The 22,985-nt window shown below is 50.2% G+C and overlaps 7 protein-coding genes across 7 annotated transcripts; 5 read left to right on the top strand and 2 right to left on the bottom strand.

Annotated features, from left to right (window-relative positions):
• Positions 1-16: 16 nt before the first annotated feature.
• On the top strand, positions 17-3,551 carry HO133_005091 (uncharacterized protein; the record flags this gene model as incomplete). Its single annotated transcript, XM_037296003.1, has 5 exons — positions 17-199; positions 263-485; positions 556-731; positions 779-3,276; positions 3,335-3,551. 5 exons carry the CDS (start codon positions 17-19, stop codon positions 3,549-3,551), a joined length of 3,297 nt encoding a protein of 1,098 aa, XP_037148701.1.
• Positions 3,552-4,071: 520 nt separating this feature from the next.
• HO133_005090 (uncharacterized protein) lies at positions 4,072-6,032 on the top strand (the record flags this gene model as incomplete). The annotated part of the gene is made up of 6 exons (XM_037296002.1): positions 4,072-4,284; positions 4,334-4,655; positions 4,711-5,083; positions 5,136-5,472; positions 5,537-5,861; positions 5,929-6,032. 6 exons carry the CDS (start codon positions 4,072-4,074, stop codon positions 6,030-6,032), a joined length of 1,674 nt encoding a protein of 557 aa, XP_037148700.1.
• Positions 6,033-6,544: 512 nt separating this feature from the next.
• Positions 6,545-10,223, bottom strand: HO133_005089 (uncharacterized protein; the record flags this gene model as incomplete). The annotated part of the gene is made up of 4 exons (XM_037296001.1): positions 6,545-7,094; positions 7,146-7,831; positions 7,885-9,092; positions 9,146-10,223. The coding sequence occupies 4 exons, from the start codon at positions 10,221-10,223 to the stop codon at positions 6,545-6,547; spliced, it is 3,522 nt and encodes a 1,173-aa protein (XP_037148699.1).
• Positions 10,224-10,679: 456 nt separating this feature from the next.
• HO133_005088 (uncharacterized protein) lies at positions 10,680-11,264 on the top strand (the record flags this gene model as incomplete). Its single annotated transcript, XM_037296000.1, has 2 exons — positions 10,680-10,704; positions 10,762-11,264. The coding sequence occupies 2 exons, from the start codon at positions 10,680-10,682 to the stop codon at positions 11,262-11,264; spliced, it is 528 nt and encodes a 175-aa protein (XP_037148698.1).
• Positions 11,265-13,022: 1,758 nt separating this feature from the next.
• HO133_005087 (uncharacterized protein) lies at positions 13,023-14,336 on the top strand (the record flags this gene model as incomplete). The annotated part of the gene is made up of 3 exons (XM_037295999.1): positions 13,023-13,688; positions 13,838-13,994; positions 14,062-14,336. 3 exons carry the CDS (start codon positions 13,023-13,025, stop codon positions 14,334-14,336), a joined length of 1,098 nt encoding a protein of 365 aa, XP_037148697.1.
• Positions 14,337-14,643: 307 nt separating this feature from the next.
• HO133_005086 (uncharacterized protein) lies at positions 14,644-20,201 on the bottom strand (the record flags this gene model as incomplete). The annotated part of the gene is made up of 11 exons (XM_037295998.1): positions 14,644-14,730; positions 14,799-14,826; positions 14,903-16,465; positions 16,489-17,094; positions 17,145-17,390; positions 17,720-18,069; positions 18,422-18,752; positions 18,801-19,147; positions 19,214-19,895; positions 19,989-20,023; positions 20,073-20,201. The coding sequence occupies 11 exons, from the start codon at positions 20,199-20,201 to the stop codon at positions 14,644-14,646; spliced, it is 4,404 nt and encodes a 1,467-aa protein (XP_037148696.1).
• Positions 20,202-20,941: 740 nt separating this feature from the next.
• On the top strand, positions 20,942-21,748 carry HO133_005085 (uncharacterized protein; the record flags this gene model as incomplete). Its single annotated transcript, XM_037295997.1, has 2 exons — positions 20,942-21,664; positions 21,743-21,748. 2 exons carry the CDS (start codon positions 20,942-20,944, stop codon positions 21,746-21,748), a joined length of 729 nt encoding a protein of 242 aa, XP_037148695.1.
• Between the last annotated feature and the right edge of the window lie 1,237 nt (positions 21,749-22,985).

The raw sequence follows: 22,985 nt of genomic DNA, 5'->3' as shown, positions 1-22,985 counted from the left end.
TGTGCCAATTTTCAACATGTCTATTCTTCCTCCTGAGGTCCACGCCGCTCTCGCAAGCCTCCTCAAAGGCCTGTCATCACCAGACAATCAAATTCGCACCCATGCCGAGGAGCAGCTCAGCAATGAGTGGACCGTTGCACGGCCTGATGTCCTGCTCATGGGCTTGGTTGAACAAATTCAGTCGGCCCAAGAACCAACGGTATGGCATCTACGTTCCTCATTGAGCATTCTCACACCTGGCTGACACGGCTCCTACAAACAGACTCGCTCTTTCGCAGCAGTCCTCTTTCGTAGAATGTCGACAAAGACAAAAAAAACGCCTGGGACGGAGGAGTCAAAAGAGCTGTTCATGTTATTGCAGCCGCCCCAAAAAGTGGCCATAAGACAGAAATTGCTCGAATGTTTGCAGAGCGAGAATCTCCCAATGGTTAGGCATAAGATCGGTGACGCGGTCGCTGAAGTTGCTAGACAATATGCGGATGATGGTAGGTGAAGCAGTGATCGCTGGGATACGAAAGGATCCGGACATTTGGGCTGACGTTTCGAACCACTCAGGCGAACATTGGCCAGAGCTTCTGCAAGTACTCTTTGTGGCTAGCCAGTCGCAAGATGCAGGCCAAAGAGAAGTGGCCTTTCGAGTATTCACTACTACTCCGGGAATCATAGAAAAACAGCATGAGGAGACCGTGCTCGGCGCCTTTACGAAAGGCTTTGAGGACACGGATGTCATTGTATGTTGGTGACGTTCGATCTCAGGAAATTGCTGATACGGTAGCAGGTAAGGATCGCCGCAATGGAGGCCTTTTCGTCATTTTTCGCATCCATTCAGAAGAAAGCGCAGAAAAAGTACTACCCTTTAGTCCCAAAGATCCTCAATATCCTACCACCTCTGAAAGAGCAGGGCGATTCGGAGAACCTCACTAAAGCCTTAATCGCTTTAATAGAGCTGGCCGAAGAAGCACCGATGATGTTCAAGCATCTATTTCACAACTTAGTGCAGTTCAGTATGACCGTCATACAGGACAAGGAGCTTGGTGATCTGACTCGACAAAACGCGTTGGAACTTATGGGTACATTCGCAGACTACGCCTCCACATTGTGCAAGAAAGACCCTTCCTACACTTCAGATATGGTCACCCAATGTTTGAGTCTAATGACGGATGTTGGCCCGGACGATGATGATGCATCGGAATGGAACGCTTCCGAGGACCTTGATGTGGAGGAGAGCGATCTAAACCACGTTGCAGGAGAACAATGTATGGATCGACTTGCCAACAAACTCGGAGGTGGAGCTGTACTACCTCCTACCTTCCAATGGCTTCCTCGAATGATGACCTCTGCAGCCTGGCGAGATCGACATGCAGCACTTATGGCCATATCAGCAATCTCTGAGGGCTGCAGAGATCTTATGATAGGCGAGCTTGACAAAGTCCTCGATCTCGTCGTTCCAGCTCTCCGTGACACCCACCCCCGTGTACGCTGGGCTGGCTGCAATGCGCTGGGCCAAATGAGCACGGACTTTTCGGGAACGATGCAAGCAAAGTACCACAACGTCGTGTTGACAAACATCATTCCCGTGTTGGATGCCACTGAACCTAGGATTCAATCTCACGCCGCTGCGGCTCTTGTTAACTTCTGTGAAGAGGCCGAGAAAGCTACCCTTGAACCTTATTTGGACGACTTACTGAGTCGCCTTTTGCATTTGCTGCAGAGCCAGAAACGTTACGTGCAGGAGCAGGCTCTTTCAACGATTGCTACCATTGCTGATTCCGCCGAGACTGCTTTTGGAAAATACTACGATACCCTGATGCCTTTGTTGTTCAACGTCCTGAGAGAAGAGCAGTCGAAAGAGTATAGACTCTTGAGAGCGAAAGCAATGGAGTGCGCGACTTTGATTGCGTTGGCCGTCGGCAAGCAACGCATGGGATCAGATGCTTTGACACTAGTGCAGATATTGGGTAACATCCAACAAAACATCCAGGATACTGATGATCCACAATCGCAATACCTATTACATTGTTGGGGACGAATGTGTCGCGTTCTGGGGTCCGATTTTATACCATATCTTGCTGGTGTCATGCCTCCTCTGATGGAGCTTGCTAGCGCTAAAGCCGATATCCAGCTTCTTGACGACGACGAACAGATAGCCAAAGTTCAGCAGGAAGAGGGTTGGGAGATGGTACCGTTGAAAGGCAAGGTCATCGGGATCAAGACCTCCATCCTTGAAGACAAGCACATGGCTATCGAGCTCATCGTCATCTACGCGCAACAGCTTGAAGGCGCATTCGAGCCGTATGTGATCAACATCATAGACAAGGTGTCTTTGCCAGGCTTGGCGTTCTTTTTCCACGATCCTGTTCGGGTTGCTTCAGCCAAGAGCGTGCCAGTACTTCTTAACTCTGTAAAAAAAGCACACGGGGAGACTTCCAGTCAGTTGGGTGAACTCTGGAAGGTGGTAGTCGACAAGGTCCTTGAAGTCTTAAGTGCGGAACCGGCAATTGATACGCTCGCGGAAATGTATCAATGTTTCTATGAGTCTGTCGAAGTCGTCGGCAAGAACTGCCTAACACAGGAACATATGGGAGCATTCATCGAGTCCGTCAAATCGACGCTTGAAGACTACCAGAATCGGGTCAAGAACCGTGCCGAGGAACAACAAGAGACAGAAGAAGGCGAGGAAGAAAACGAAGACATCGTGTTCGCAATTGAGGACGACCAAACACTTCTCTCGGACATGAACAAAGCCTTTCATACCATCTTCAAAAACCAAGAAACATCATTTCTTCCATCTTGGTCACGTCTATTGCCTTTCTACGACGCTTTTGTCACCAGCGCAGACTCGACGCAACGGCAGTGGGCGCTGTGTATATACGACGACGTCCTCGAATTCTGCGGAGATCAAAGCTGGAGCTATCAAGGTCACATCAGACCACCTTTGGTTGCGGGCATGAGGGATGAGGTTCCTGCAAACCGACAAGCGGCCTGCTACGGTGTGGGCATAGCAGCACAAAAGGGTGGAGCAAATTGGTCTAGTTTCGTTGCTGAGAACCTGTCGACATTGTTTCAAGTCTGCCAACTTCCGCAGGCCCGAGAAGACGACCACGTCTATGCTACTGAGAATGCATGTGCCAGTATCGCCAAGATCCTGCAGGCCAATTCCAGCAAAATACCCAACGTTCAGGAGGTCGTTCAACACTGGCTAAACACCTTGCCTGTGGTTAATGACGAAGAAGCGGCACCCTACGTTTACATGTTCTTGGCCCAACTAATCGATCAGTAAGTCCATTCACGTTCATGCTATCCTTGAGTGAGATATTGACTGACCAAATCCTAGACGGAATCCTGTCGTCATTGCGTCGCCTCAAATCTCGAGTCAATGCTTCGTAGCCATTGCGCAAGCACTCGAAGCAGAGACCTTACAAGGTACAACGGCACAGCGGGCGGCGGCAGCTGGTAAGCAACTTCTTCAGACAGCAGGTATCGACGCAAATCAGGTCCTTGCCACATTGAGCCCAGACACGCAGCAGACGGTTGCAGCTTATTTTGTATGAGGCAGGGATTTCAAAGCATGTTATGGGAACAACGCGGCAATGGAGGATGGATCATGAGTGATGCATTACGGCCGGGGTTTTGCATATGCATAATGTGTTCCGGCTAAATCTAGACAGGGAGGAGGCTCCAGGAGGTCTAGATACGTGTGGTGCGCATGTACTCGTAGTTCAAGCAGCCAGTCAGCGAGTATCTAGTAAGCTAGTGGTCACATGATGGCCGTTGAAAGTCTTGTGTTGCCTCCTGTGCTCCCATTTGTTATATGCTAGTGTCGTGATATACTTACTACCTTAGTAGAACATCCGGTCTTTGAGCCCTAGCCCTCAACGCCAAGGATTCTTCTCTCGCGAAAAACGCGTCGGAAAAGGCTCGGATTTTCACTTCAACATCTGCCCAGCCGAGTAGAGAACATTATCTTCTGGTTTCTCTTGACAGCAGTGACAGACCTTGCATTCCTCAAACCAAACGTTTTCATCAGCGTGAAAGGGTTTTCTGCTTGTACCTTGAGCAGCAAACAGAACCATGTCCTTCGGAGGGCAGACCCCCACCATAATCGTGCTGAAGGAGGGCACCGATTCTTCCCAAGGCAAAGGGCAAATCATATCCAACATACAAGCATGTCTAGCAGTCCAAGATACAATACGGAGTACCCTGGGTCCATATGGTGGAGATCTGCTGCTGGTGGACGAAAACGGTCGGCAAACAATCACAAATGACGGCGCTACTGTTATGAAAGTAGGTAGCTCTTCAAGCTACTCCATGAGGGCGCTAATTCCTTCCCCAGCTTCTTGATATAGTCCACCCGGCCGCCCGCATTCTCACAGACATAGCGCGCTCCCAGGACGCCGAAGTGGGCGATGGTACCACCTCAGTTGTCGTTCTGGCAGGCGAAATCCTGAAGGAAGTGAAAGAGCATGTCGAGCAGGGCGTCAGCTCTCAGATCATCATCAAAGGGCTGAGGAGAGCTTCAGCTATGGCAGTGAACAAAATCAAGGAGATTGCTGTTACGACGAAAGAAGGAAACCAGAGGGAAACTTTGAGGAGGTTGGCGGCTACCGCTATGAGTAGCAAGTTGATACACCGGAATGCCGATTTCTTTACCAAGAGTGGGTTGTGCTGGGAAGACACTGTGAGCGGGGACAGGTGCTGACAATATGCTAGTGGTTGTGGATGCCGTACTTTCGCTGGATCAAGAAGATCTGAATGACAAACTTATTGGCATTAAGAAGATCACGGGAGGAGCCTTGCAAGACTCGCTTTTTGTAAATGGAGTGGCCTTTAAGAAGACCTTTTCATATGCTGGATTCGAACAACAACCCAAGAGCTTTAAGGACCCGAAGATTGTGTGCCTGAATGTTGAGCTTGAGTTGAAGAGCGAAAAAGATAATGCAGAGGTCAGAGTGGATCAGGTGTCTGAGTATCAAGCGATTGTGGACGCAGAATGGCAGATTATCTACAATAAGATGGAAGAGGTGTACAAGACAGGGGCGAAGGTCGTGCTGAGTAAATTGCCTATAGGTGACTTGGCTACACAGTTGGTCTTTCCCCGGTTAAGCTTCCAAGATAATAAGCTAAATCAAACGCAGATACTTCGCAGACCGTGACGTCTTCTGTGCCGGGCGAGTCTCGTCAGACGATTTAGAAAGAGTAGTGCAAGCAACAGGCGGCAGCATCTCATCCACTTGCTCAGACATCCAACCCCAACATCTAGGTACATGCGCGCGGTTTGACGAGCGGCAAATAGGTGGCGAGCGGTTCAATTTTTTCGAAGGTTGCCCGGCAGCAAAGACATGTACGCTGGTCCTCAGAGGAGGAGCAGAACAATTCATCGCAGAGGTGGAGCGAAGTCTGCATGATGCAATCATGATCGTCAAGCGAGCGATTGTGAATAGGAATATCGTCGCTGGAGGTGGTGCTTGCGAGGTAAACGCACCCAGCAATCCTCTTGGTGACCTAGAAGACCCTGTGCTGACGACGAGATGTACAGATGGAAGTATCCGCCCATCTCCACAAGCACGCTGACCTCTCCGTCCCACGCAAACAACAAGCAATCATCAAATCCTTCGCCAAAGCCCTCGAAATCATTCCCCGCCAGCTCTGCGACAATGCCGGCTTCGACGCCACAAACATACTAACTCAGCTGCGCGTCGAGCATCGCAAGGGCAATGTATGGGCGGGCGTAGACTTTGACAACGAGGGCGTGAGGGACAATATGGCAGCGTTCGTGTGGGAGCCGAGTCTGGTCAAGGTGAATGCGGTCATGGCGGCGGTGGAGGCGAGTTGTCTGATCTTGAGTGTGGATGAGACTATCAGTATGTTATTGTCCCTTGTGCTTGGTGGCGGGCTAGGAACAGGGACGATCGCTGACGGATCTTGCAGAAAACGAACAATCAGAGCAACCGCAAGCCCCGCAACGAGGCTTACCTCCTGGAGCGGCGCAACGAGCACTCAGGGGTAGGGGAAGAGGCATGCCGAGGAGATAGAAAGCACCTAGCGCCACATCGTTGCACATTATTTTCTGTATAGCGAGATAGATACCATCAGAAGCCGAATTCAATCTCAGTGGACGGATCTCACAGATCCATTGCAAGCATGCACTTCAGACGCAAACATTGACTGGTTTGTTCTTCTTCTAGCAGATATGGAATCGGTTGTAGAATAATAGAAGACCTCCATCACCCTCGATAGATGTTCGCACCACAGTGCCAATCAATCGTACCCCCATACCACAAAGGACACGGAGACTCCGCGCAATGCAAATGCATCCGTCCGTGGCTAACGCCATAAACCAAAAGAACCACCCTGAAGATGTATGTACGGACGAGAAAAAATCGGCACCAACGCCTCCTCTCCTTGGTATCATTGACGAGTACGCCATCCGTGCCTGTACATCAATCCTACCCTATCATTACAACCCCCAATCCGGGTCGTCGGCAGAAAAGACTGCTCTTCTCTCCAATGCAGACGGCTAGCTCTTCGTCTCTCCAATCGATAATCACGTCGCTTCCAAGCTCTCGGGCGAGATCAAACCCCCTTCCTTCCCACTCTTTCCCTTCCCCTTCGGCGTTGGCGTTGGTGTACCCATCGTCACGTCTCCGCCAGAATCAACAGTAGAATTAGCACCATTGCTCACGACACCATTAGTAGTGGCCTTTTTGGCTGGTGTTTGCGTTTCATCTTTCTTGTCCTTCTCGCCTTCCTTTCCGCTCTCCTTTTCTGCAGCATTTTCTTTCCCCATTTCCTTAGCTTCCCCATTTTCGCCCACCTTCATCTTCTTCCTCGGATGACCCTTTCCAGGACCTTGCTCCTTAAGCGGTCGTTTGCGCGGACTCGTGATCTTCCCTGTTGGTGGTAACCTCGGTTTTGGGAAACGTTGCTTTTGAGGTAGATCGTCGTCTTCGATAAGGGGCTCGTCGTTGTTGGCACGGAGTTTGGCAAGGAAAAAGGCTTGCACCAGACCGATTTCGTTCTTGACGTTGTTGACGGTGACGGGTGTAAGCGACGGTGGTGGTGGAAGATCAGAGAGAGGGGTGGAAGAGAGAGCGCTGAAAGACGTCAGTATCGGTTACTAGGATGTAAGAAGACTATACACGTACCTAGGGTTTTGGGCTTGATTGGCACTGCGCATACGGTTTTGCAGAAGATGCAGAGGCACGCTCAAGCTGGCCATATTGAATTCCTTGTCGAGACCCAAATCCTTGAAGCCAAAGAAGTCTTCACCGAGTTCCTCGGCGAAGTCACCACCCACAAATTGTTCGCTGTTATCGTTGAAGGCGTTAGCGCCATCAGGGCCAGCATCGGTGAGTGCAGGACGGAGACTGTCTGCAAGATGGGCTTTCATTCGGTCATGCGTAACCGCGAGCTTGGTACCGGCCCGATCGACTTCTTCTGTCACATAACTATCAAGGGCATCAAGGTCGGCGCCGTTTATGTGGAGAGTGTGCAGGATGATTTCTTCGGTAGTGAATCTTTCTTTGCATGCGATTCTGCCTCCTTGTACTCCGGGCGCTGGGATTGCTACCTGCTGGGCTTGTGGATACTCGTTCAATGTACGGGCGATTTTTATAAAGTAATCGCCAGCCATCTCGGTGATAGCATCCAGTGCTGCTGGTTGGAATTCCTCGAACCCAGCGAGGACCAGGAGTTTAGCTGTAGACCGTTGCAGCGCGGCTCGAGACACCGAGGGTGCTATGGGAGGACCCTCCTCAGATATTACTGTAGGTTCAATGTCCTGCTCGACAAAGGGAGCAGGTTCGTGCTTTTGGAACTGGCCTTGGTACATCTGCCCTAGTGTCAACATACAATCATAGAACCTCAACTGGCCTTCAAGCATACCTGTGATTGCAGCTGCATCTGCTTTACGATTGCAATCTTCGATGTGACCTTTCGTGTTTCTTGTATCTGTCGCAGATTCTTGTCGATCTTTCGTGTCAGATTGCTCTCTGGGGAAGTAAATAGCCCTTGCGGCAGAATCCGTAGAAACTCTCCCGACGGATCCTGTACGTTTCCGTCAGAGTCTTCGAGCCATTGTAATCGATTGCTGAGATCAGGGATAACGGCTAAAGCGTCATAGTAGTCTGGTAGTACCCTCTCCTCTTCACCCTCCATACCCTCTGCAAGAGTCTCTCCACTCGGCTGCGATTCTTCGTTTTCCCGGATCTCAGCCTCTTCCTCGGCGCTTTTCTTGCCCAATGCGCCGTCACTAACTGCTTGCTTTTGATTCCTCAGCCATCTTCTCATTCCCAACTTCGTACGTCGAAGCGCTGGTTCTTCGGGATTGAGATGGTCTCCTAAAAAAAGTCTATGCCGTTCCGCAGTGACCTGCGCACGGTCTTTTTTGGTCACCTGTTTCCAGGTTTTGTACTCCAAGTCATCGTTCTCAGCTTCTTCATTCGGACCGTCGATGGAGGAAACGATGCCATTGATCGAAGAATCAGCATCGATATCCATGCCATCCGACTGTGTCCCGTGTCCTAGAATGCCATTGATGCCTGCCGGAGTGATCGCACCAGGTGGAGGAGTCGAGAGGTCTTTCTGGCTTCCATCCATCACACTTTCAGAGTCGGCTATCAAGTGCTCAAATTTAAGGTTGCTACCCAGTCCATTGGGTGCCAGGTGGTTCGAGCTTGGCTTAGCTTCGGCGGCAGGTGAGCCTTCTGGCACACCAGCTGGCGCCTTCCGCGCCGTCGTTCCTTTCTTCGCTTTTTTGCTGGGCGCCTTCCGTCCTCGTGAAGATATGATAGGCTCGTCGTCGCTATCTTCATCCCCATCCATGTTGATATCGCCATTCTGCAGTCGACGCTCCTCTGCTTCAACGTCTGCTCTGTCTCTGATTGATATATTAGGGATGAGGGGTACGAGCTTATCAGTCTCTTTACGCATGAATAAAGCCTTTTTGCGGAGAAAGTGCTCTGGGTTAGCGTTGTATTTCAAGCAATTCTGCCAGATCAAATTGAGATCCTCGACAAAGTCCTGTTTTGACCTGTACGCCAGAGTCTTGAGCTTTTTCGTCATGGTTCCTAGATCCATTGGATGTTTGACGACTGTAACAAGACTTTAGATTAGATGCGAAATAGGGCAAGTTTTTTGGACTCACCATTGCCATAATCAGGCGCCTCCTTTTTGTTGACCTTTGTAAGAAATGGACCGGAGTGCTCTGTCATACCCCTTAGTTCGTTAAGAACTTTTTCCGCAGCCTCATACAACTCTTCCTGTCCGACCTTGTCTTCGCTTGCCCATTTGCTCCTGTTCTTCCTCACTTCGCTCATCAGTGCTCTAAGTTCAGGGTCGGTCGCCTTGACCTTATCTCTATTTGTATCAATCATCCATATCAGGTTCTTCAAGGTCAGGCTTGATGCGCCCAAGTTTGTCTGGCTCAACGTCCCCTGCTGCGCGTTGCCCCCAAGCCCGTTGACGTTGTTCGCAGCTGCACCAGCCCCGCCCATCTCGATATCAACCTGACGCTCAGATTCTTCAAGCTTCTTCTGCTCCAGCATCGTATCTCTATCGTTTTCCAGAGTGTAGAACAATGTGTGGAAACTTCGTTTGGCCGCGTCTTCAGTAGCTTTTTTGTCTTCCTCGAGCCTCTTGCGCGCCTCCTCCGTTGTCTTCACCGCCAGGATAGATGAGGCGCCTTTGGCACTAGCAGGTGTCGAGCTTGAGGATAGGCCACGGACCATAGCAGAGGAAGAGGGTGCCAGATTAACAGGAGGGCCCGTGCTTTTGGATTTGAGGGGGGAATCGTCGCCGGCTTCGTCGTCATCTTCATCCTCCGATTCGTCATAGTCATCCTCATCGATCTTCCTCGTATGTTTTCTTGGAGAACCCGTAGCTGGGGCAGGCGCATCTTCGAAAGGATCGTCGTTGAGCTGATGGTCTTGCTCTTCTACATTCCTAGTATCGCCGTTTTCGTTTGCCCCATTCTCTTCAAACAACGAGCTTATTCGAGCCTCGCTCCTGGCATATAGGTCGCGAAAGACCGATAATCTTGGGTTTTCCTCTGCGCCAAGATCTCCCTCTATGCTGTTCATAAGGCGAGCTGCATTTGCAGGTACGGGGCGGCCATTGGGTGTTACGGAGCGTCGAGGGAATCCATGGTAGCCATTAACATGCAGTGTATCACGTTTGCCGCTGGGGAGGGGAGTGGGCGTGGAGTTGATATGATTTTTATGCATGGCCATGCCCCTCCAGCCCGCCCAACGCAGGGGTTACTGGGCGCTCCTGCGGAGCAACTTCGTGGCGACTCCAATGTGCCCTGGGTCAGATGATGGCATGAGACTGACTGGAGATAAAAGCCAGCATCTCACTGAGTTGCCCAAGCGAATTTGAAGCGATTTGAGATGGGTTGGGATGGCCGCTTGATGACTGAACTCGTCAGTAATGCATCTGCTGGTTCCGCGAAGTGAGGTTGACTGCCGACCGCTAACGGAAATACTTCGGGATGTCTCAAGTCTCGCTGTCTCTTACGCCGCAAACCCATAGGTACCTGACTGTCTTCCTCGAATATCAACCTCTCAACTTCTCTCACTCCTTTTGATTGAGCTGGGTAAAACAATCGTTCAACACATTCACTGTCCATGTCAAGTCCCTGTTGGTAAGCCTTAGCTTGCTGGCCCTGCTCTACTATTACCATGCGAGTCCGAATAAACTTTGCATGTGAGTCAACTACTCCCAAGCCGCGTCCAGTTCTATGCGCCTGACACTCCAATGCAGGCGCATTCGTCCTTGTCCTCCTCGGTGCTGCATATTTAGGTCTCGGTTCCACCCAGATTCCTCAAGTCAATGACAAAGTCCTCCATTTCCTCACCTTCTTCCTCCTGACCACCGCCTTCTACTGGATCCTCGATACGACTAGGCGCAGGGTTCTCAACTTCACTCTCCTTGTCGTTACATTTGGACTTGGCCTCGGTTCCGAAGCGCTGCAAGGCCTGCTTCCCAATGGCCGGCAATTCGATCCTCTCGACATTGCAGCCAACGTTGTCGGATCACTCTTGGCCCTAGGACTGTGCACGCTGTATCACAAGCGTATGCTTGATCGGAGGAGGAGAGCAAAGGGATATTCAACCGTACCTCAAGATGGTGAGGGCCAGGATCTAGAGCTGGGAGGACAAGAGACTGGGACAGTCGAGGAGGATGCAAGAGAGAGTAGTCCAAATGGCGAGGGAAGACTGACACCTAGCAGTGGGGCAGAGGAGGGGATCGAAGGGTCGAAATGAAATGTCCTACTGGTGAGGACGCCTGAGACTATGCACGACTGCGCACGTATCGGAAAGGCGTTCAGATAATTTTACAGGGGACGCGATATGATATCCAGGTGTTGATTTATGCTTGTACAAAAACCGCAATCTACTACTGAAAACAATGCTTTTTCACCACAGTGACCGCGCTATACCCAGTCATCCTTTCTAGTGTCTATTACTGATGACGGTAGATTTATTATCACGCAGAAGCTGCCCAGATGTTGCCTTGGGGCAGTCTTTGGAATTGGTTTTCGGCAAGATCAAAACCCCCTATCTCGTCTGCCACTCGAACACCTTGGTCTTTCTTGTGTGGCCAATGTGTGGCAAAGTCATAGCCATGGTCATTCGTTCATCTCTTCTCTGGCGTTTCTCGGGTCTGTTCCGTGCGGCCAAAAGTCGCTTTGCTCTTAAGCGCTCATACCAAAACACTACGGTAGCATATTCATGTATGCGAACATGCATGGAAAACTGAGATCATGCATTGTTACGAAAAAGCTTAACATGAACGAGTTATTTATCTCATTCGACATCGCATGAACTCACAACCCTCGCCACTTTTGCTGCTGGAGCCGTTCCGAGACTCCTACTCCGAAATCTACCCAATATCAGCGCACCACCATCATCATTGCAGACCGTCCAAGATAATGATATTGCATCTACTTATCTCCGTATTCCTGGCCGGTGTATCCCTCTCGCTGGTCCAAGCGCACCAGAACGTTTCCACCATTCTATCTCATTGCGCTGTAAGCCGGATTTTCCTATGTGGCTCCTCACCAGGAGCCTTCAAATTCATGGCTGACAATTTCAAGCAACACTGTACGCTCCAAGCCTTCAACCAAAGCACCTGCACGGCAACCAACCACACATATGCTGCAGTGTTTAATAAGTGCGAAATTGAGAATTGCACTGCTGCCGAACAAAATGGTGACCGGATTCCTTTTTTGCGTTTGGTATCATTTGATTCTGCAAAATTTTGCTGACAGTGGCAATGACAGTCACCAACGCATTTGCATTGAGTCTGTGCTCCCAGGGTGGGAGATACAAGCACATCAATTCTACCACTTCGCCCACCGCTGCGAGTGTCAGCAGGACTGCGACGCCAACGGGTAACGGTACCATGATACACAATAGTACCACAATACATAATGGCACCTTCATGGGAAGTCCAGCGCCTTTCACTGGCGGGTCTGGGGTCGTTACAGCATGTGGAGCGGTAGTGCTAGCAGGGCTCTTGCTTGGTGGAATGGCGGTAGCATTATGAGCAAGACCGGAGTATTCAGAAACGCGTCATGATATATCTTAGTAGAATCATAATTCGGGGTTTGAGGATAGATGTGAGTCATTCGGTTTGCTTTGCTACTCTTGGCCGGAAGAACGCAAGGAAGAAAGGGAAGAAAGGATATCGGCAGATGCATGCCAAGATTTGCTTACAAAGCCGGCAGCCGGCATCTCGGGTCCTTCCAGCTGCCGGAGATCCGTCCGGTAACCCGCATCCGCTGGCATTGGTCAACATTTCCTCAGAGCCAAGACTTAGAGCAAGACGAAGACAAAGAGATGCTGATATATGCCATGGTATTTCTCAAATTTTTGAGAGTAAAAGTCTTCGAGTGCATGCATGCAATTACACCTGATTGACTGGCTTCACCTAGGAAATGCCAAGTATTGACTTTGATATCCTTAAATAACATTTCCAGGACAACAGTCGAAAGCTGAAAAGGGTACTTACTTGCCAATATGCGCATCTTCCTCCTCGGCGGCAGCGGCCGCACCGGTTCTCTCACCCTCGCCGAAGCCCTTTCCCGAAACCACACTGTTACAGCTCTCGTCCGCCGCCCAGACGCGCTTCCTTCTCAACCAAACGTCTCAATCATTACCGGCACACCACTCAATCAGGCCGACATTTCCAACTCTTTTGCCAGTGCTCCGAGATCGGATCCCATTAGAGTGGTCATATCCACATTGAATACCGGTCGGACGAGCGATAACCCCTGGGCCAAAACAACATCGCCTTCAAACCTCATGGCAGAATCCGTACGCAACACCCTGGCCGTGATGAAAGAGCACGGCGTGAAGAAAATGGTCGTCTTAGGAACGAATGGAGTTGGGAGTAGCCGGGCGAACGGCGGCTGGTTATTTAATTGGATCGTCGATCATTCGAATCTGAAGGTTACGTTCGATGATCATTATGAGGTGCAGAAGTTATTGGAAGCAGAGGCTGAAAAAGACGTGGACTTCAAATGGGTCGATGTAAGGGCGACGGGATTGGACAATGGGGAGAAGAAGGAGGTGAAGGAATTTGGGAATGAGGGGAAAGGAGTGGGGTGGTTTATTAGCAGGAAGAGCGTTGCTGGATTTCTGCTTGATGCTGTAGAGGGAAGCCAGTGGGATCGCCAGACTCCTGTAATCTCCAACTAGATGACTAAGGTAGAGCGCTGCTTGTTCGAACGCTAAAACCAGTCCCGCATTTTAGGCGGCAGACATCAAAACCCCCATGTCTTCAGTAGTGTTGATAGAACACAACTGGAACATTCCACCAGAAAGAGACATAGCTGTATTACATGGAGTGGCAATTGACCGTGTGCGCAATCATGAATACAGAAGTGCTGCACAAAGGCAGCTGTCATTGCAAGAAAGTGAACCTCGAAGTCCTCCACTCGCCAGACATCGAGCTCAGCGAGTGCAATTGCAGCATCTGCTCCATGAAAGGTAAAACCCCGTCTCGGCAAGATGCCAGGGAAGCATCGTCGATAAAGTCCTCACCCTGCTGTTCCAGGCTTCCTGGGCTTCGTCATCGAGAAGTCTGCGCTGAAATCGCTCCAAGGCGAAGAGAATCTAGAGGTTTACAAGTTCGGAACAGGAACTGCACAACACATGTTCTGTAAATGTTGTGGCATCTCGCCATTGACCGTACCGAGGAGCTATCCAGAGGGTTATAATATCAATTACAGGTGCCTTGCAAGGGACAACGTGAGGAGCATCAACGTGACGCCGAGGGATGGGCAGAATTGGGAGCAGGAAATGGCGAAAGACATTGTTGGAAAGCACTGAAAGCATATATATGGCAAGGCTTTGGATCTATGGTGCGCTATGGGCCTTGGTTTGGGACAGTTTAAAAGGTTCGAGAAAGTCGATGATGGGCCACAAGCAAGGTTTATTACCCATTGGGATGGTTCCGGAGGACTTCTCATTGCCGTTTTCTGCTGTTTCGTACTGATTTCTGCTAAACGATTCGAGCATTTCCACATTTACCTCTTCTTCAGAATGGTATATTTAAGCGGGCGTCAACCATAACTTGTGCTCTCAGATTTGTCTCTTACCCTTTCTGCATACTATTTACCTTGCAAGGACGTCTTCTTCATTCCTTCCTATGCAAGTACGCTGGCCCATGCGACTCCCCTTCGTCTGACTGTCTTTGATCCGTCCAAGCGACAGCAGGCTTGCCCTACTTGTGTTCAGCAGAGTCCCACTCACCTGTTTACTCCAAGATAGTCAGGCAGAGTGCCGACTTACTATGTACGAGCCTGAGAAGTATGGAAGTCTCGTAGGCGGAAATTCCTACCGCGGCTGCAGACAATTAAGAAGAGGTGGTGGGGCATATCTTTCTTACAACTAACCCCCCCACATCTACCAGAGAAAGATTTTCATGGTGACAGGAATCATCAGCGTCTCCTACTGACTGAGCACTACCGTCTAGGTAATGGAATACTCCTTTCTCGGCCCCATGCTCCAGAAGTAGCTGCTGAATACCTTCATGATTGGCAGCGGCGGCGAAGTACCTGGCAGTAGCCTTGTCGTCAGTCTTAGCATTCACGTCTGCTCCTGCTTCCACTAGCAACCGTACGACGTCTTCTCTTCCCCATCCTGCCGCTAGGTGTAGCGCAGTGCAGCCGCCATGACCTCTCGCATCTATTCTAGCACCCACATCAAGGAGCATGCGAACGATGTTGGCATGACCTCCGCGGGCAGCGCAGTGGAGGACCGTTGCGTCTCTAACTGTCGTTGCTGAGATGTCAACCCGTACATCTTCCAACAGTCGTCGCATTAGTCGTTCATCTCCTGTTTGGGCAGTATCGTGAATCAACGTATTCCCTGCCTTGTCCCGTGCGTTTGGGTCTGCGCCCATGTCCAGGAGTAATTCCATGGCCAATACATGTCTTTGGTCTGACGCGCAATGCAAGGGAGTGCGTCCGAAAGTATCTCTCAAGTCGATGTTCATGCCACTATCCAATAGAAAGCTGATGCTTTCGCACTGCCCTGCTTCGGCAGCACAGTGAAGCACTGTTCCGTACCAGTTCGCCTTCGTAGGGTCTGCCCCTCGACTCATAAGTAATTTTACTAGGTCCAGGTGGCCAGAAGAGGCAGCTCGGATCAGTGCGGTAGTACCCATGTAGGTTGCGGCATCAATATCAATGTCTTCCGAGTCTAGTATATTGCACACTGCGGTTTGCAGCCCGTGGCTACAAGCCCAGTGGAAAGCATTGTGACTGTTCACTTCGTCTGGTTCCCAATATTCCGCACGATATCCCTGCGAATAACGTTGGATTTGTGTGGAGAGAGCTCGGCGGGGCTGAGAATGAAGCAATCTGAGTGCCAGTCCGTAGATTCGGTCGCAGTGTGAAAATCGTACATGATGACCCCAGTAGCTCGAAGAATAGCGGAGGAGGGGAGAATTTTGTATTAGACGCTCGATTGCAGCTTCGGACTCACAACTACCACGGACAAAGTCGTCGAAACAAAGATATGTGATGCATATTTCCGCAATTTCGTCTTCTCCCGAGGGAAAAATCTCTTCTCGATGATCCCGAAAGAACTCTTGCAAGGCATAATGTACCAGACGGACACTGGAGCTCTCCCGATCAACCGTCACTAAGCCCAAGCAACACCCTATAATTCTATTTTGTGAGGGCCGACGTCTTGGATTCAAGGAGGTATTTCCAGGCTTGACAGCCATTGCTTCACTCAATTCTGTTACAGTCAACGAACCCTGGGCGTGAGATACCCACAGTAAAATGTTCATGCCCAGTCGCTTTCGGCCGTCTGGCTGCCTTTGTACTCTTGCGAGTGTCTGGTAGAAAGCCTGATGCAGGTCGTGCGGCATGGCTTCAAGTGCGTCTTCCATCTCTCCAGTAGTGGGCTCATTGACAATGGTTTGAATCTGCAAGGTGGGTAGCAGGAACCTAGACCAAAAGTGAGATGTTACGTTGCAGTGAATACGGCTACTTCGGGGAATTGGTTGGCATACATCTTTTGTGCACCTTTTGCGATTGTCTCGACGAGATGTTGTTTGAAACCCTCGTCAATAATATCTGCGCTATCGCTGTCCTCTATCCTCCTCCGCAAATACTTCCTCAAATCTGCATCGCTGGCCTCGACAGTAACTTGGGGGGCTGAGCCGAAGGCTTTTCGGATTTCTTCCGGATAAGGGCGACTAGTAACGAACAGCCGGATACTCGGGGTTTGTTGTAATGTAGCCAGGAAAAGAAGGAAATGTTTCCGACTTTGTCCCTCATCACATTCGTCGAGAGCGTCAATGGCAATGAAAACTTGATCGAAGTTTTGACATACATGCAACAGTGTGAGCTCGAAATCTTGTATTTGAGGCCTTCGGTTTTGCTCCCCGAACTTCGTGTAAAGCTCTAGTAGCGATGTGGGAAGTACGGGCTTTTGAGAAGCGACCTGTCTCAGAAGGCTTGCGACCACATTCTCAGGCGATTGGCTTCTCTGGTCTTGATAGTCGAAGTATACGAAGCCTATGGCAACTTTCTGGCCAACGTATTCATCCCTTAATCGATCGATGACTAGAGAGCTATGCTACGTCAGCTCCTGCAGACAGAATTACAACGGACTTGAACAAACGTCATGACGGATTTTCCAGAACCTTGGATGCCATGGCACCATAATACGCTTGGCAATTCCACACCCTTGCGCCAGGTCGTGAATTCTTCGGTATTCGTCAGCCACTCACCTGTCTCTGCTACCCGTGGCATGCGAATGGCGTTGTGTTTGCTCTCGTTCTCAAAATTCGAAATCCAGTTCAGGATCTTTTCGCGTTCCTGGGATTTGCGATCATTTTGCAATATCTGGCTCTGCTCTGCGTCGCTCCTTTGTCAGTTTTAAGCATGTCCAGGATGATGAGGAACTGGAACAGCCGCAGTATGAAAGAGCCACAGTCAAAAGACAAGCGTTGAAGAGATGCACGGGCCCGAAACAATGTCTTCACTTCGGGGAAAACCACCGTCGAACTGTGGCAGATTACCTTTGACCGAAAGCTCGAGCGATGCTGTGCTATGGCTAATATCCGTCAAGATTTGGAAAGTCTCCAAGTGCTTTCGTAAGACTTCAATGACATCCTCGGATGTTTTTGAAAGTAGCGCACTGTATAGTCAGACATTGATCGAGCTTGGGTGTCCTGAAGACCACCAGAGCCTCACCATTCATCGATTGTCATGGCAAAGTGAATACATTGAGCAACCGCCCTTAACTCTTGCACTGACTGGCGGTGTTCCTTTTCGTTCAGAGGCCACAAGGCTCGGTTCAAGCGACTCTTTGCAGCACCATCTAACTTCTTATGCAGTACTTCCAGCTTAGTCCTGCAGGCACCTGTGCTGGATACTAGCACCGAGGCTTCATCGAACGACTGCCTCTGGGCACCGTCGCTACGGAGAAATCCATCAAGACGGCAGAGGGTGTCGTGGAGAAGCTGAAGTTCAGCTCCAAGTGCATCGGCAGCCTCGCTGGCGTGCTTCACCCCATGAAGATATTGCTGGGTCAACTTCAATGTCTGAGCTGTCAATGCCACCAAACCCGAGAGCCCTACAGCTAAGGAAAATGGATCCATTGCTGCTCCGAAATAGTACTGATGTTCACTATCCATAGATTGATGGAGAAGGTGCGACTCGCAGCAAAGTACACTAGTTTTAGTGTCTCGGCAAACGCCGACCTCAGCGAAGTTGAAGTGAAGTGCGCTTGGGCAATGGCGGCACTATGAGCAGTCTCGATACAGTTTGGAATTCTATGTATGGTCCGGTAAGTCGATATATATACGGGATACAGCTTGTCCACAAGTTATTGCATACATCCAGCCATCCACAACAGTACTTCTGATGGACTAGTACCCGCACAGATGCTCATACGTATAACTCTTTCTGCCACCAGTCGCAACGAGAGTTAGCAATGGGATCCATGATCTCGGTAATACTTGTGGCATTCACATCGATAATGTCACTCGCATTGCTATAGATAGGGAACATTGGAAGCAAGGGTCCACTTGGCTGGCCTCCATTGATAGCAAAGCTGGTGATGTACTCTTGAAGCGCTACAGCGATAGGGTCGCTGACCACAGAGCTGCTGGGACCGTTAAAGAATGTATAAGCGAGATCTTGCCCATGAAGGGCGGGAGGCACGCTAAACTGATATGCGTATGTCTGATTGCCGAAGGCTTTGTCAAGATAGAAAGTATTGCAACTTGATTAATTAGCCTTGAGCGTCTCCAAATCAGATCTGCTCACTTACGTGAAAGTAGACTCTGAGATTAACAAATCGACTCGACCGGTCTCGTCGGAATAACCAGTAGTTCCCAGGGTGCCAGGCATGATGGGTGGATAAAGCACGTTCTCAATATAATCCGCAACGCTGGGGTTGATGGTAGGAAAAGCGCTCAAGAGATAAGTATTGAGGGTGGTATCGTTCCCTATCGCAGGATTCGTAAACAGAAGACCCTCATCAGCGTTGTGCCCCAGCATGAGAGTGAGGCTGTGGTCGTAGGAGCCCTGAAGAAGCAATTTCCCTGGGATCGCTGGGGCGAACAAGCCATCTACCACAGGCCCAAACGAATAATCTCCGTACGAAGAGTTCGCCACCTGAATGATGTTGGCCTTGATCAAGGCGCTTGACGGAAGTTGCCTAGCTTCTTCAATCGTACTAACATTAAGCAACGAGAGGAAAGCATCGAATGTGGTCTCCTGCTGAAGATTAGATACGATATTTTGGAAGGCGGCGCTCTGCAGGACAGCACGTTGGAATGGTGCAGGACCCTTAAGCCCGCCGAAAGCGGTAATTTGGTGCATGATAGATCCACCTCCGGCAGACTCGCCAATCACGGTGACTCGGTTTGGGTCACCGCCGAATATATGAATATTGTCTTGGACCCATTGAAGAGCAAGACGTTGGTCGTACAAGCCAGCGTTAGCTGTCCCATCGCTTTGGAGAGTGGGACCTGCGAGCCATCCAAGAGCCCCCAGACGATAATTCAAAGAGACGAAGATTATTCCTTGAGTATCATTGACTTGGCTCGCCTGGATCAAGCCTGCGGGGCTGCGTGCGCTCTTATCCCCTGCAGTGTATCCCCCACCGTAAATCCACACCAGGACCGGGGCGCCGGACGTGAGGTTCATGCTGTTGGAAGCCGATTTCAAGATGTTTTGAGGTACGACAACATCTAGAAAGAGACAGTCTTCCGTCGTCCGAGGGTCCAGAGAGGGAAGGGAACCGGATTGATTCGCTAGGCCTGCCACGGTTGCTGATAGATTGAAAGGCTTTCCCTCTAGGTAATCGGGGTCAAACACGGCAGCAATCAGCTCCCAAGCAGGATTTGCCTGCGGACATATCCTTCCCACGCTGCCATTATCCACTGTGGTATTTCTGCCATGAGGAGGGACTGGGGCGCGGAATCGCAGGTCGCCTACGGGAGGCTGAGCATACCTTATGTTCGAGAAATTGTAGAAGGCCCCCGTAGACTGTATACATTAGCCAATGCTGACGGTAGGGTTGAGGATATGGACGAACATTGAAAGTCGAAGCTTGGTGCAGCTCGTAGCCAAGATCAACGATTGGAAATGCCGATGGACTCTGAGACAGAGCGAGTCTAGAGAACCACGCAACGCCAGTAAGAGCGAGATTCAAGGCTTTCCGCATCCTGATGCCTGTGACGAACCGTCTGCCACTTAGTAACTTGGGGGGCCCCGCCTTTGTACTCGTTTTCGAATCTTGGGGAAGTGGCAGCTGATGTTGGACCAAAACAAATTTGCTGGCCTCGAATGGATTGATACTTGAAGACAAGCACTGCCGACTGGCGACCCCGCAAAGAATAAAAAAAAACGGGCACTAGCGAGATCTCCCACTCACTCACTGAAGACAGAGCCAAAGGAGCGGCATCTGAGTGGATTTTGTCTCAAAAACTTTCATTGCCTTTCATCTACGTACCAGTACTACCACTGTCAGCTTTGAGAGTCTGAGAGGCGCGCTTGCGCTCATGCCAATCCTCCATACTCTTTACCCAGCTGTCCTACGGTTGAAAAGCTTCGAGAATCCAGAGAAGACTAGACCCTTCCAGCTATCGAAAAATGCGCGTTTTCCCTGGAAGCTTGTTCTTTGCTGCTAATTAGCAATTCGAAGCGCACTGCCCATTTCCATCTTTATTGCCGTGAGTCTTCAACATGGACCTTACGCCTGAGGCTGAACGCTAATCTTAGCAATTGCCGATATTCCGCTCTACGCCGCTCTACGCCCGGAGGTTATGAGTCAAGTTTATGGTGGAGGTGCGCCATCACATCACGCTGCAGTCGAGAGCTGCTGTGAGTAGAAGCTGATTCCTGCTCTTTCGCTCCGTTCGATACGGACCTCATCTCCCTCCTACTCGCTTTGCTCCTCTGACAATGAAGACTCAGTCAATTCTCTCTCTTGCCCTTGCAGTCCTGGGCACAGCAGCACAGGATTCCTCGCCGTTCTCCATCTTCAACCAAACAGGCCGACTTCCCGATGGCTGCATCGATGGCTACTTTGCCGGCTCAGACACTGTCCTGTACACGGTCCCATATACATACTCACAGGTTCTCTCAATCATTGGATCTTATAAGAACCTGACTTGGTCGGGCAATCCCGATGAGACAGTCTCTTTAAATGGTACCGACAACAAGGTTGGGACTGCGAGAACGTACGAGGCGAGCGGCGCCCATGTCGTCGAAACCATCACGGTCTATGACAAGCCTGCGGTTGGTCCGTACGAAGAGATCCATACCCTAGCACCATTGTCAATTCCCACATACAACGTCAGCTTTTACGCGGACTACGATGGTACGACTGCGACCCCCACCTGCAATGGCGCAGCTACTGCTTTCAACTTCACCATCAATTTTTGCGCAACGAGCGTGTCGACAGCAACAGCCATTCTCCACATGCTACATATGACCGATGCGCAGACTGTTGGGGTCTTTTTGGGCAACCAGAACTTCACATCCTGTCCGGCCATCAACTCGACGTCAGCAAATGATACTGCAAGAGCTAGCACATTGAGCAACATAACGACGGGGATGGGCTCAGGATCGACTCCCATAGCATTCGCAGGTGGTGCAGGGGCCCTGTCGGCAAGCTGGGTCCTGGTGAGCATTGTCGCACTTGCTGCCGGATTTATTTGAGGGGTTTTCGAGGCCTGCGACGTATATGCTTGCTTCCTCTAGGATTAGTCGTATCAGTCAATGTACATTGAGTAGTAATGCATGCGGCTTTCAAAGCTGATTCTGCACAAGAGTCACCGACGCCACAGACGGTGATTATGGATCAAGGGTACTGTAGTAGAGGGCAAAGAAGCTCCTGGTGGCTCCATAAATCACTCAGTGACCTCGTGAACTGTCAGACCCGTCAGTTGAACCACTCACAGGCAGGCTGCAACTGCCTATTGAAGCAGCAGGAATGCTGCATGTACTCGACCTTAGGATGATCACTTCGCGGCCTGAGCTCGGCGCTTTTTAATCACCTTTGAGCAGCGGGCCTTATCACGTTATCAGCGAACGAGGCGTGTATCTGCCACATCCCTGTCCGTGCTGTTTTTACCCGTACCGTAACAAGGCTAAGGTGGGAGCCGATCGAAGCTTGTTTTTCTCTCCAACGCAAGAGGGTCTGTTGCACATGCATGCAATTCTATGAGAATTATCAGATGGCAGATGGCAGACATCTGACGACTTTGCAAATGGGCTCAAACTACGAATTATTATTGAGGCAAATTCTTGAGTGGCGATGGTCAGCTGTAGAGCAATTGAGGCCATTGAGGGAATTCTCAGCATTATTTCATCTAAAGGGGAACAAGAAGCGGAGCTTCGGGGGGAAAAAAAGAAAAAGGCAAGTGTGCTGTCCCTTTCTGTTAGGTAGAGAATTTACATACTGATTCATTGAAGTGTATGGGTATGACGTTCGCTCGAATCAGTGATCAGATTGGACGACGTTTCTCGTGGTGGTCTGGTCTCGCGGGCCTTCTCGAGCGCAATGTTACCCCGCGCAGCCGGTGACGATATTAATATTTTACATTACAAACAAACAAACAAATAAGCAAGCAAAGCAAGCAAGCAAGCGAGCGAGCCCATGCATCCGGTAAACACAGTAATCATCTACTTTATCCACGGCGATGGATCAATCATTCATTCCCTCTCTTCGCCGTAAGCCTGACTCTCCGGCCATGCATGAAGTTCCACATACAATTGTCTGTTGCCAACGGAAAAAAAATGATGAAATTTTTGCCAACCACCCTCCCACCAACAGCTGTGGAGGTTCAAAAGCGTGTGTAAGATTGGGCTGTATCTGAGGTTGAGTTGGAAACATTAGCCGTAATCTATACCCCTGTGAGACCGAATTCCCGCCCAATCCCGACCATTGTTGTGCTTGAGAATAGGGTAGAGAATGCAGCCAGCAGTGAGGGATTATTTCGTT

This window comes from Letharia lupina, assembly GCF_014066315.1.
Source record: "Letharia lupina isolate WasteWater1 chromosome Unknown contig_20, whole genome shotgun sequence".
Lineage (NCBI taxonomy): Eukaryota > Fungi > Ascomycota > Lecanoromycetes > Lecanorales > Parmeliaceae > Letharia > Letharia lupina.
This window is presented reverse-complemented; position numbering and strand designations above follow the sequence as displayed.